This window comes from Leptopilina boulardi, unplaced genomic scaffold, assembly GCF_019393585.1.
Source record: "Leptopilina boulardi isolate dan_hultmark-lab unplaced genomic scaffold, ZJU_Lbou_2.1 LbouV2_15, whole genome shotgun sequence".
Taxonomy (NCBI): Eukaryota; Metazoa; Arthropoda; class Insecta; order Hymenoptera; family Figitidae; genus Leptopilina; species Leptopilina boulardi.
The window spans coordinates 47,170-62,358 of record NW_026137696.1 but is presented as its reverse complement, the minus strand read 5'-3'; the positions used below and the strand labels follow the sequence as shown (position 1 = coordinate 62,358).

The window sequence follows — 15,189 nt, the reverse complement described above, 5'->3', positions numbered from 1 at the left end:
CCATATTGGAGACACAATATTTTCCACCAATTGAATTGTTACCTCATAAGAATTATGTACTTGGTCTGGTTGAATTTCTTACATTTAACTCTATCCCAAATGTAGATATTGGACACAATAAGTTTTATGTTGATCAAGAAGAAATAACTATACCAACTGGTAGCTATGAAATTGGTGATATACAGCGCTATTTACAAAGTGTTTTGAAACCCAAAGGAATTGAAATTTATATTAAACCAAATAACAATACTTTACGTAGTGAGATTTTGTGCAATCGTGACATTAATTTTCAAAAAGATGATTCCATAGCCCAATTATTAGGATTTGAACCTCAAATTCTTAAAGCTGATAAATATTTCCAATCTAACTTACCCGTGTCTATTATAAAAGTTAATGCACTACGAGTTGAATGTAATATTACAACCGGTGCATATATAAATAATCTGAAGGTCCACACGATTCATGAATTTTTTCCAACAGTTCCACCAGGATATAAAATAGTGGAAGTACCATCTCATGTCATTTACTGGCCTATCGCCGTCAAGACCATTGATCAAATTCAGTTACGAATTGTTGATCAGGACGGAAATCTTGTAAATTTTCAAAGTGAAACAATTACCATTAGATTGCATGTGAAAGCAGTATAAATGGGTATTGCCTATAATCAAAGAATTGGTTACGGATATAAGAAGCCAGAATGTGTAAAAAGAGTCAGTTACGACACCACAACCAAGAGGTTAACACCTCAAAACATTCAACTATTGAAGAATCTGGGTCTGAAAGTGATCGAGAAGAAGAAACAAAGAAGATAACAAGAGCTGTTTGCATCTGTTTTGTTGTTTTTCTCTTTAAAAAGTTTAATATTTACCAAAAAAAATGGAGGATGAGGATGTGTTAAATATTGCAAAACCAATTGTCTACAATGAATCTATTGCTCACTATGAGGTTCATGCTCATCTACCATATGCCTCAGCAACATTTAATAACAGTGATGAAATAAGAATAGCTGTACAAAACCAGGATCATTGTGTTTTGCCAAGCAAAAGTTTTTTACATATTCAAGGAAAATTACTAAAGGAAAACGGGACACCTGTTACACATACTAGGTTTATTAACAATGCTATCTGTCATCTGTTTGAAGAAGCTCGTTATGAACTAAACGCTATTGAAATTGATAAAAATAGAAATGTTGGTCTTACAAGTCTCATGAAAAATTACGTTTCTGTTTATGGAGTTCAAAGTAAATTTTTAGAAAACGCTGGTTGGTTTTTGACCTGTAACGCAAACACTGTTCTTGTTGACAACCTTGGAAATTTTGATATTTCAATACCATTTAAAATTCTATTTGGTTTTGCTGAGGACTACCAAAAAATTATTGTTAATGCAAGACATGAATTAATTTTAACCAGAGCAAGAAATGATATGAATGCGATTCTACAGACAGGTGAAGAACAAATTAGTGTATCCATTAATAAAATTGAATGGTTATTACCCAATGTTCGCTTGTCTGATTCACGTAAATTCAAATTATTAAAATACATTGAGAAAGACCCACTTATTCCAATAAGTTTTCGAACATGGGAACTCTATGAGTATCCTTTACTACCACAGACAGCCAATCACGTGTGGACAGTTAAGACATCAACGCAGTTGGAAAAACCTCGTTTTATAATTTTAGGTTTTCAGACAAATCGAAAAAATGTTAATACTAGAAATGCCAGTCATTTTGATCATTGTAAAATTACAAATGTTAAATTATTCTTAAATAATCAAAGTTATCCATATGGAAATTTGAATTTAGATTTTGATAAACGACACTATGCTGTCCTTTATGACATGTATGCCAATTTTCAAGCGACGTATTACAATAAGGAGCCCCAACCATACTTATCGAAAAATGAGTTTTTTGAATATGCTCCACTTATAGTAATTGATTGTTCAAGGCAAAATGAATCATTAAAATATGGTCCAGTTGATATTCGTCTTGAATTTGAATCTAAGAAAAATTTACCTGACCAAACAGCAGCTTACTGTCTTATATTACATGACAGAATTGTTGAGTACAGACCAATTAGCGGTGGGGTTAAAAAAATCGTTTGAATAAATTATATAAATTATTAAATATTTGTATAACATATTTAGTCTTCAGAACAATGGCATACATAGTAGATGTTCAATGTTTCAAATTGCCTGTTAACGAATTTATTATAAAGGAATTAGCTATTTTACCGCTTGAAAAAACTTGTCAACAACCATACAAATTTATTTTTCAACCTCCATGTGATTGGAACTGTATTTCACCACATTATAAAAGAATGAATAAGTGGTTGGAAAATAATCTACATTGTATATATTGGTCGTCTGGTGATGTTCCATATACACTACTTCCCATTATATTAGAAACTATTTTTAAAAATGCAACTCTAATTTATGTAAAAGGCTTAGAAAAAAAGAAGTGGTTAAAAAGTTTTCTTAAGCCATCTACTGTGATTATAGATATGTTAGATATAAACTGTACATCGCTTCAATCACTGAAGCATGCTTCGTATAATATCAAGCCATGTTATAATCATCGCAAAATAATTGAAAAAGATTTAATTCAATGTGCTGAGCGAAATGTAAAACTATTATCAGAGTGGTTATCTAAAAATACTAGTAATAAGTTGTTGTAAAAAAATTTTGATGTGCAACATTTAAAAAAAATAAACATATATAAAAATCAAAAGAGTCTCATGTCATTTATTTATAAAAAAAACCCTTTTATTTTAATCAAAATGTTAATATATTATTATTGTCAAAAAGTAAAGAATTGAGTAAAAGAAGTTACTTTATTAATCGTAGATAACTATTTATTTTAATATTTTAAAAATCAAATAATAAGAAATGAGTAATGTTTTCAACTCCAAGCTGCATTCGATGTATCACATAGTTTGTAGGTGTGTAGAAGAGGTGATAAGCGGCCGGGGTCTAAGCACATGTTGATGAAGCGGGGGACGAAGGTATGGAGAGACACATAATCTTGAGACGTCAGTGCAGCAAAGGGGGTGACTAAAGTAGGAATTTTTACAGTTTTGTGACCTAGTTATTACAATTTTGTGACCTAATTGTTACAGTTTTGTGACCTAATTGTTACAATCTTGTGATCTAATTGTTACAGTTTATTAACCTAATTTAATTATATTATATAAAAGGTTGTTAAAAACTGTAACAACTAGGTCACAAAATTGTAACAATTAGGTCACAAAACTGTAACAATTAGATCACAAAACTATAACAATTAGGTCACAATACTGTAACAATTAGGTCACATAACTGTAACAATTAGGTCACATATCTGTAACAATTAGGTCACATATATGTAACAATTAAGTCACATATCTGTAACAATTATTATTGTATAAATGAGTTATCTATTTTAGATTATAATTATTTATATAATAAAAAAATTTACACTTTTCATATAAATTTATTGAAACATAACATTTTACAAAAAATATATTTGACGATTATTCACTTATTTATTTATACATAACGTTTTATACTTTTATATATTAAAAGATTATTTATATTACTGGTTTTAAACTCTATTGTCCAATTTTTGTAAAAATGTAATTATTATTCACTGCTCTTAAAGCACAAAAAGTATTTCCAATTTTTAAAATAATTTTTGGTTCGAAATTTAAAGACATATATTGATCAATATATTGATCTATTGAGAAATTGAGCACGGGTAGAAGAAAATCAAAATCGTAAGCATGGAACCATTCTACAGGTACAGAAATCGCACTCTGTACCTTACAATATTGTCGATATCCCGACGGCATAAAAACATATTCACCATTCACTAAATTTAGTCTAGCTGATATATCCCCAATTTTAAGGGATATATCAGGCCCTACATCTGTTTCTAAATATCGCTCCACAAAAGTGTCAATTGTTAAGTTTATTGTTTCCATTAAAGTTTTATGTTGTAAAGCACTACACCACTCCATTGGCACGACAACTGATGGCTGCACCTGGCTGTAAACCGGACTTGCCATTTTTCAAACTGAAAAAAATTAAATTATTTAATGCAACTATTTTTTCACAACACTATAATAAAGAAAATTTTATTGCTTAGCAAGATTTGAAATTTGACTATAAATGTCTTTTTCCAATCTTTTCTTTAGGGGTACGTTTTAAATAAAAAATGTATTACTTCTTTCGAGCAGGAGTGACACTAAACTGAAAGAAATCTCATCTTCAATACTGTCCATATGTATAATAATAACATAATGTTTTGTCTATTATCCTCCTTTTGACCACTCTTTATGAAATGTGTAGAAAATTTTTATATAAAATCTTTGAAATTGGTCTGCATAATTGTTGAAATCCATCCCATCTCTTATCAGCTAAACAGCTGAAAGAAACAATTCGTGATTCTTACAGTGTAGGCAGGGTATCATATTTTGAAATCAACACTCTTTTCATACTTCACTTCTGCTGATGGGGAATTTACTAGTTAAAAACGTGTACACTTGATTACCGGTATTACACCTCATATTACTCTTATTACTAAGTATTACACGTTATTACAGAGTATTACACATTATTACAGAGATATTACAGAGTTTTTTGCGTTATTACAGCACTGTAATAACGCATTATTACACGGTATTACACGTTATTACACGTTATTACACAAGTATTACAGGAAGAGTGTACACTTGACTACCTGAGTAAATTCTCCCTCGACTTCTGCTGTGTGAATATTTAAATTTAAATTAAAAGAAGACTCACCCTATTTATTTATTGGTAATTTTTTTCATCATGGTGAATTGTAACCCCAAGGAAGCGTGTCCGTTGTTCCTGGTAACAAGACTCGTTTATCATCTTGCCAGTTGAGAACAACTTTACTTTGTTTGAATGTATAAACTTCATGTTTTTTACTTTTAATAAAGTGCTGATTTTGGATCAGGTTTTCAGATTTTTCAAGAGTGTGCTTGTAATCATTAAACTCTATTCTTTTTAATGTTGAAAATTTCACACCTTTTGCTTTCTTTTTTAACTCTTCATTATCACCCCATAATTTGAAAGCATACAATTTTGATCTCAAACCTATAAATTCGGCTACAATTTTACCATTATTCTCATCTTTCATAAGCCCTAAAACTTTTTTATTTACAAGAGGTATATTATAAATATTATTTTCTGGATAATCAGATGTGTCAAATTTATGTAAATCCCGTCTGATATAATCATAAATATTTGGTACTGTGAAAAAATAAATAAGACTGTCAGTATCAGTATACAGTAATTTTGCATTTTCACCGAAAGTTTTCTTTATGTAATTATAATGGAAGTCGTATATTATTATTTTTGATATATCTAAAATTGTGAATCCTGTGTAAATTGGTTTATTAAACGTCACTTTTGTTTTATTCATTTCAATAATAACCATATCTTTATCGAATACAATACAGCTATGAAAATTTGGTTGAGCGATTAAATTTTTAGCTCAATATCTTCCTTCCCATTTTGTCACTAGTTTTACATCTCTATGTTTTCTAATAATTTCCATAGTTTTTCCAAATACAGAGTTATTCATTAATTTATAAAATTTTTTTTCAAATTCATTACTTGACTTTTTTCTACATTCTGTGTTTAAATCAATATATGGCTTCAACCATGATTTTTGTTTAAATTTTAAAACTCTATGTATTTGAATTAATTTCATTCCCAATGATAAATATTGTTTTAAATTTCTATAATGAATTATATATCTTTTCTTTGATAATAAGTTTGGAATTAATTTTGGAAGTGTGCATTTTGGAAGTGGAGGTACATAATGCTCGGGACATAAAGGGAAGTCTTTATGTAAATTATGAAGTTCAACAGGATATTCAAGATCAACCTCAAGAATATATCCTTCTGGAGATTCATCTGAAATATCCAAGTAAAAGTCATTCTTATATTCTTGAAACCATACAAAGTCTTTATATGGCAAATATTCACTCATAGAAGCACCATACTGATTGTTGACATCAAAATACATTATATAAGACTCTAATTCAGAGGGACTAAAATCTTTCTCCATAAATCTATTATTCGCTTTCGCATATCTATTTGAGCATTGGGATACTCCACCTCTAATACCTCTTTCAATGAAAAGTAACATTTCTATATCTGTTAGCAAATCAAGTTCTACGTTTGTATACTTAAGCATTGCATCGAATGCCAAACCTGGTGCAGTATAATAATGGAGTGGATCTAACTTGTATGTTAAGAAGCATGTTTTTCTAAAATTTTCGAAAATGTCAGCTAGAAGTAAAACATCAGTCTTTAAATATAAATCAGAGTATTCACCTAATGTTTTCAAATTAAATGTTTCCCATACTTTACAAGCATGATTATAGTCCTCGTCTGAAATATGAGAGTCATTTAACTTAGAATAAAAAGATTCTTTAATCGGTAACTGACATTCTTCTAATTTCTTCCAGCTATTAATATATTCATAAGGAAAGACCCCCTTTCTTGTCAATAAATTGAATTCATCTAAATTACTACAATATTTTTTTGTGATTTCTTTCTTATTATTTTCAAGGTATGAAGATAACTTTTCTAAACTACTGGGCATGAATCTAAATAAGTCTAAAAATCGGAATTTTATTTTTGTATTTTCTACATCTTTTGTAAAGGAAATGTATTTTTCTTTGTTTATTGGTAATAATTTAATACCACCCTCAAAAGATGTTGCAAGTTCTCTTATAATAAAATGTGCATCATATCCAGACAAGTTATGAAAAATTACTGGAATAACTTGTGAATCTTTATAGTTTACATTACAACTTTGATGTGCAGGACCACGATATTTTCCTGTAAAATGACAATGATCTCGGTGCTTGATGTCATCTTCTTTAAAAGTTTTTTCACATATATGACAATTTGTTGCTGTATTAAATTGCATTTGTTGTGAAAAAGTTAAATTTTCCATTGGAATTATATTTGTAAAATAAGAATTTGCTTTTACAGACAATTGCTTCAATTCATTCATGAACCATTTAATACAATCCGATCCTCGAAATATTTTAAATTCAGAGAGTGATTCATCAAAGTTACAATGTAAATAGAAAGCCACACTTGTCGGAATATGCTTTAGATATGGAGCTGTATTCACGAAGGTATTTGTTACAGGTTCTAAAAGACTTTCAGTGTCAGCATATATAACAAATGGAACATGTTCTTTATTTTTGTAATTTTTAAATTTTAAAATATTATCATCTTCGTTTGGCATAAAAACTCTACACTTATTTAATTTTTCACAATCAGGAGTATGTTTATTAAAAGAGTGCTCATGTGTAAAATGACATAAACATCTATCACAAAACCATATTCTATGACAATTTTTTGTAATCTGTGAACTAACTAATCGAGATAAATCGTTGATTAGTGCAAAATGATAAATTCTCTTGAATTGAAAAATATCATCATTATCATCATCATCATCATCATCATCATCAAAGTCAATTTCATTATTTTCAATCATTAATAAGTGATATGTTGGTTCATCTGATTTATATTCACTTAAATAAAGTGGAACAATATCATTTTTTTTATTAATTTTATCAATTCCATAAACGTTAATGGTTAAATTGTTTAGTTTTTCAAATTTTGAAATGTCATTTAGAGAAATAGGGAAATTTATATCACCAATCTTTAAATCAGTATCTTTGAAGTGTGGGTATGAACTAGTGCAAGACACATTACTCTTTGCTGGATAACGTTGGGCAATAATTGACCATAAAAAACAGAATTGATCATTATTTTTAATATTAACAACAGCTCTTTTATTGATTATAAATTGTGGCATTTTTATAAAAGTTGATAATCCAGTTGAAAGAGGAACGTATTTATTAATATTCACAGTTAAATTTAAAATTTCTTTCAAAGACCACCCTGACTCATTCTGTTGAAAATCATCAATTTTAACAAAAAGTTTTTCTCTAATTTCACTCTCAAACCATTTATCAAAATTTGTTGATTCAAGAATTTTTGAATTTTTTGTGTTAAAAAATTTGACATCATCAATTTCTCTACCATTTTCTAAAGCACTATAATTTGCTGCAAAAACAACATTAACTTTCAAATTTCCCATTCTTTTAAAAATTTTTTAATTTTAGAGATAATTATGTTTTTCGCATCACTAAAAAAACAATCTAAATTTTTATGTTTTAAATTTATTATTAAACCTGTTCTAATTCGATTATTAAAAGCATTCTCGATATCATCCCACCTGATCCATTTCTCATCTTCCTTGAGGCCTAATCTTCGCCTCCTTAGCTTCTTAAATTTCCGACTGTTTGACTTCAAAAGTCCAATTGTTGATAAAATTTTTCTCTTTTCTCCACATGGTAATGATTTATTTTTTAAAAGTTTAGTAAGTTGATTCACATTTTTTACACTATTTTTAATCCAAAATTTCAGTTCTTCAGGTGTTGTTTTTTTACTTAAAGTTGCTAAAGCAGTATTCATAACCTTCAAAAATTCTTTACAATAGTCAAAATTCATTGTGAATTAATAAAAATTTAACTGTTCCTTGATATTTCACATCGGACGTAACAATACAATGTAGTAATAAGAAATTCTTCCTCACTCTTTTATAGTCATACATTTTTCTCTATCTCTTTTTACTAAATATACTTCATCATTTTCTAAGACATTTAGATTGAATCATTATTGTCAGCTGATGTGAAAATAAATTAAAATTCATGCAAAAATTACATCTTGAGAGTTAATAATACTAATAATAATAATAATTGTAATAATTAATAATAATAATTGTAATAATTAATAATAATTATTAAGAAATAATAATTGATAATAATAATAAGTATTATATGTCTTCTAATTTTATTGTGCTGACATATCTCATATTACACTACAGATGATTCCTCTCTGAAATGTATGTAACTATTTTTATCATCCAAGCAAAAAACCACTCATAACATTAACAGGTGATGTTTTCTTATTCTGATAATATCTGTATAATTATTATTCTATTAAATAATTAAACAATTTATTTAAATATTAAGAAAACCAAATTTATTTGAAAAATATTTTATACTTACCGTATGATCAGGAGATACAAGTTTTTGGGGAATTTTCAGGAAAAATTTTTTTTCTTTGTATCTCTTTAGAAGTTTCTCGATTAGAATGGATTAGAACCATTTTTTATTTCAAATGTCGGTAAATGTCGGTGCAGGAATCTGTATCAAGAACCGGCAATGTATATCTACTTATGCCGGTTCAAAATTTAGTTTATAATTATGTTCGAGGGTGATACAACTAAAAAATTTGGTGTGTACCTACTTCATACCTCAAAATGATTCACGATATTTCAGATAATTCAGAATGATTCAAATACTTCAAGTCAATTCAAGATAATTCATAGTATGTAATTGAAATAATTCAAAGCAATTGATGATAATTCACAAAACTTCAGATAATTTAGGATAATTTAACACAACTGTACACCTTAATTCACGTTATTTTTCCCTCTATTATGATAATATTCTCGTTGACATTTATCAATATAATTATACTTTAAATAATAATTATGGTGATGATTTCACTTAAATTCCAGATGAGGAAGAAGGAAATACAAGGAAGCAGTTGCAGGACTCGCCGCTGAAGAAAGATCAGCCGACACCAAAGATCCCCGATATAAATAAATTATCTGGTATATTTTAAATAACTTATATAAAAATACTTCTTTTACAAGTTAGACTTATTAAATGAAGGCAAGGTTTTCAACAATAGAGTTCAAAAAGTTGATTTTTTATTGCATTTTTTGATAGCTATATAAGTTTATAATTTTTTTAGACTCGCCATATTGGCCGCAATTTTTTAATTTTTAAAAAATAAAATATATTTTTTAAAAGTTCAAAAATGTGTCTTAATTTATTAAAAAAACATGATCGTTAAGTCATAACTATTCTCCGCAACAAATTTCAAATTTTGGGTTGTTTTTCTTCACCGCAATGAGAGCCTCACATTAATATCAAAATAAAGTTCTACATATTTGTATAAAGAAACTTTCTCTATATCAAAACGAATCTCATAACATACAGATTATGAAGTATTAGCCCATTATTTTCTCAACATTTTAACAATTAACGTGAAGATTATTGTTTACATATAAATCGTTCATAAATTAATTGTGGTGATAATTTAATTTAAATTGCAGATGAGCAACAAGAATCAAATAAAAGTACCCAATTGCAGGACTCACAAGAAGATCATCCGAAAGAAGATCAGCCGAAAGAAGATAAACAGAAAGAAGATCAGCTGAATGAAGATAAACCGAAAGAAGATCAGCTGAAAGAAGATCAGCAGAAAGAAGATCATCCGGCTCCACAGATCCACAACAAAAATAAATTACAGGGTATATATTAAAGAACATATTTTAAAACACTACTTCTATAAAATGGACTTACTAAATTAATATAAAAAAAATCTTCTGCATATTTTAAATAAAGAAAGTTTTACTGTACAGAAAGAATTGACAACAATAAAAATAAGACGTAATCAATATATTCTCCACCTTTTAACATCCAAAATAAAGATTATTATTTAAATATTGACACTCAAAGTACACATTAAATGAACTTACGTTCGAAACATAAAATTACACAACCTAAGATAAACATTAAATTTCACAAAAATGTCATTTTGATTAGTAAAATTAAATTTTTTAGGACAACCAAAAAAAAAAGGAAAACCAACGGCAAGGTCGACCGCATATAAAATGAAAAATTATTACCCTGATTGGTACAAAAGAAACTACCAACCATATCCCACAAGCAGATATCCATGGTATCGGTAAAATATAAAAGTAAGGTATGAGAAAAAAATAAAAATTAAAGATCAAAGACATTAAAAATTTAAATTTATTAATAAAGTATCACCTCAAAAATAAAACTAATTTTTTTAAATCAATAAAAATTCTTATAAACCCATTTCAAACATTTGAAAACCTTGTCCGACTACAAGTGATATTCTTTAAATTTAACTTATATTTTCGAACTAATAAAACACATTTAAAATCTTTCAAACACTTGTCCGGCTACAAGTGATATTCTTAAAATTTATTTTTTATTTTAGAACTAATAAAAAAAAATTTTAAATCCTTGAAACCCTTGTCCGGCGACAGGTGATATTCCTTAAAGTTAATTAATATTTTAGAACTAATAAAACACATTTAAAATCTTTGAAACCCTTGTCCGACCACAAGTGATATTCTTCAAATTTTATCACATTTTTAGTTTTTAAAATAAACATTTAAAATATTTGAAACCCTTGTCCGGCTACAAGTGATATTCTTTAAAATTTAATTTTTATTTTAGAACTAATGAAACACATTTAAAATCCTTGATACCCTTGTCCGGCTACAAGTGATATTCTTCAAAATTTAATTTTTATTTTAGAACTAATGAAACATATTTAAATCATTTGAAACCCTTGTCCGGTTACAAGTAATATTTTTTAAATTTAAATTTTATTTTAGAACTAATAAAACATATTTAAAACATTTAAAACCCTTGTCAGGCTACAAGTGATATTCCTTACATTTAATTTTTATTTTAGAACTAATAAAACACATTTAAAATCTTTGAAACCCTTGTCCGGCTACTAGGGATATTATTTAAATTTAAATTTTTATTTCAGAACTAATAAAATACATTAAAAATCTTTGAAACCCTTGTCCGGCTACAAGTGATATTTTTCAAAATTTAATTTTTATTTTAGAACTAATAAAACACATTTAATAAACTCGAAACCCTTGTCCTGCTACAAGTTATATTCCTTACATTTAATTTTTATTTTAGAACTAATAAAACATATTTAAAACATTTTTATTTTAGAACTAATAAAACATATTTAAAAGATTTGAAACACTTGTCCGGCTACAAGTGATATTCTTTACATATAATTTTTATTTTAGAACTAATAAAACATATTTAAAACATTTTTACTTTAGAACTAATAAAACACATTTAAAATCTTTGAAACCCTTGTCCGGCTACAAGTGATATTTTTTACAGTTAATTTTTTTTTAGAACTAATGAAACACATTTAAAATCTTTGAAACACTTGTCCGGCTACAAGTGATATTCTTTACATTTAATTTTTATTTTAGAACTAATAAAACATATTTAAAAGATTTGAAACACTTGTCCGGCTACAAGTGATATTCTTTACATTTAATTTTTATTTTAGAACTAATAAAACATATTTAAAACATTTTTACTTTAGAACTAATAAAACACATTTAAAATCTTTGAAACCCTTGTCCGGCTACAAGTGATATTTTTTACAGTTAATTTTTATTTTAGAACTAATAAAACATATTTAAAACATTTGAAACCCTTGTCAGGCTACAAGTGATATTCTTACATTTAATTTTTATTTTAGAACTAATAAAACACATTTAAAATCTTTGAAACCCTTGTCCGGCTACTAGGGATATTATTTAAATTTAAATTTTTATTTCAGATCTAATAAAATACATTTAAAATCTTTGAAACCCTTGTCCGGCTACAAGTGATATTTATTACATTTAATTTTTATTTCAGAACTAATAAAATACAATTAAAATCTTTGAAACACTTGTCCGGCTGCAAGTGATATTTTTGACAGATAATTTTTATTTTAGAACTAATAAAACACATTTAATATACTCGAAACCCTTGTCCTGCTACAAGTTATATTCCTTACATTTAATTTTTATTTTAGAACTAATAAAACATATTTAAAACATTTTTACTTTAGAACTAATAAAACACATTTAAAATCTTTGAAACCCTTGTCCGGCTACAAGTGATATTTTTTACAGTTAATTTTTTTTTAGAACTAATGAAACACATTTAAAATCTTTGAAACACTTGTCCGGCTACAAGTGATATTCTTTACATTTAATTTTTATTTTAGAACTAATAAAACATATTTAAAACATTTTTACTTTAGAAGTAATAAAACACATTTAAAATCTTTGAAACCCTTGTCCGGCTACAAGTGATATTTTTGACAGTTAATTTTTATTTTAGAACTAATAAAACATATTTAAAACATTTGAAACCTTTGTCCGGCTACAAGTGATATTTTTTAAATTTAAATTTTTATGTTAGAACTAATAAAATACAATTAAAATCTTTGAAACCCTTGTCCGGCTGCAAGTGATATTTTTAACAGATAATTTTTATTTTAGAACTAATAAAACATATTTAAAATCTTTGAAACCCGTGTCCGGCTGCAAGTGATATTTTTTACAGATAATTTTTATTTTAGAACTAATAAAACATATTTAAAAAATTTGAAACCCTTGTCCGGCTACAAGTGATATTCTTTACATTTAATTTTTATTTTAGAACTAATAAAATACATTTAAAATCTTTGAAACCCTTGTCCGGCTGCAAGTGATATTTTTTACAGATAATTTTTATTTTAGAACTAATAAAACATATTTCAAAGATTTGAAACACTTGTCCGGCTACAAGTGATATTATTAAATTTTAAATTTTTGTGTTAGAACTAATAAAATACATTTAAAATCATTGAAACCCTTGTCCGGCTACAAGTGATATTTTTTACAGTTGATTTTTATTTTAGAACTAATAATACATATTTAAAATCTTTGAAACCCTTGTCCGGCTGCAAGTGATATTATTAAAATTTAAATTTTTATGTTAGAACTAATAAAATACATTTAAAATCATTAAAACCCTTGTCCGGCTACAAGTGATATTTTTTAAATTTAAATTTTTATGTTTGAACTAATAAAATACATTTAAAATCTTTGAAACTCTTGCCCGTCTGCAAGTGATATTTTTTACAGATAATTTTTATTTCCCTGGTAAAAAAGTCGGGTAAGTTTCGTATCAAATTCGGACAGAATAGACTGGATAAGTGGGAAAAATGTACGAAATAATTACGAAAGTTATCGGCATTAGTATGAAATTAGTCTGAACAAAACGACAAATCCAAAATTAGACGGCATTAATCTGGAATATCTACGAAAACAAACCGCAATCTGTCCGAAACAATCCAAATGCGAATCCGAAAAAAACGAATCAGCAATTAATAAGAAAAAATCCGAAAATAGTATTAGCAAAATATGAAAACAATCCGCTTCACTTCGAATTCAGTCCGAACAAAAAACTTAATCCGACATAATAGTGAAATAATCTGGAAATTGTATGCACAATATTCGCAAACAGTCCGCAATAATACGAAATTAGTTCAGTTCAAAAATATAAGTCCAAACCAAGAACGAAACATTACGAATTTAGTATGTGAAGAATCCAGTTTCAGTCCGCATCAATCAGCAAATAGTTAAGCAGAGTCATATTTCGAAATTACATTGAAACAATACGAAATCAGTATGCAAATTGAATACGGTTTTGCTCTGAAACGATCCGATTTATATATGACTGAAACACGGCATCAAGACACAAATCCGGAATAATCTGGAACTTGTACGTAATTTAGTTGCAAGCAGTCCGCAATAGTACGAAATTAGTTGGTAAATATCTTTAATCGAATTGAGTACGAAACAATTCGATTGAAGTATGTAGTAGATCTGGTTTTGGTCCGCTTTAATCCGAAATTAGTCTGGGAAATTCTTAATCGGAAATTGTGTTAAATCAATCCGAAATTAATATGCATATATAGTACGATAATGCTCTGAATCTATCCGATTTATATATGACTAACGCACGGCAACCCCTGGTAAAAAAGTCGGATTAATTTCGGATTAAATTCGGAGAAATTGGTCTGGATTAGCCTGAAAAGTGTACGAAACAAGTACGATAATGATCCACGATAGTCTGAAATCAGTTCGACTAAAATAATAAATCCTAAGTTAGACCGGAATAATCTGGAATGACTATGAAATCAGTCCGCTATAATCCGAATATGAATCCTGAAAAAATTAAATCAGGAAATACTACTGAACAATCCAAAACCTGTAAGCAAAGAATCTGAAAGTAATACGCATCACTTTGAAATCAGTCCGAACAAAATAGCGTAGTCCGAATTTTCACTGTGGTAATCCGAAACTTTTATGTATAAAATCCGCAAACACTCCGTAACAATCTGCATTTAATATACTTAAAAAATTTCGTTAAAATTAAGTATGAAACGATCCGAAAT

At 27.6% G+C, this 15,189-nt stretch overlaps 1 protein-coding gene and 1 long non-coding RNA gene across 2 annotated transcripts; both read left to right on the top strand.

Annotated features, from left to right (window-relative positions):
* The first annotated feature begins 876 nt into the window (after window positions 1-876).
* On the top strand, window positions 877-2,100 carry LOC127291644 (uncharacterized). Its single transcript, XM_051320843.1, has one exon. It carries the CDS (start codon window positions 877-879, stop codon window positions 2,098-2,100), a length of 1,224 nt encoding a protein of 407 aa, XP_051176800.1.
* A 7,540-nt stretch (window positions 2,101-9,640) lies between these two features.
* LOC127291642 (uncharacterized) lies at window positions 9,641-10,424 on the top strand. Its single transcript, XR_007844636.1, has 2 exons — window positions 9,641-9,718; window positions 10,226-10,424. It is a non-coding gene; the product is annotated as an uncharacterized LOC127291642 (long non-coding RNA).
* The last annotated feature ends 4,765 nt before the right edge of the window (window positions 10,425-15,189 follow it).

What these genes read in the sequence shown, in the direction of transcription:
- LOC127291644 (XM_051320843.1), top strand. Translation starts at nt 877, where the DNA reads ATGGAGGATGAGGATGTGTTAAATATTGCAAAACCAATTGTCTACAAT.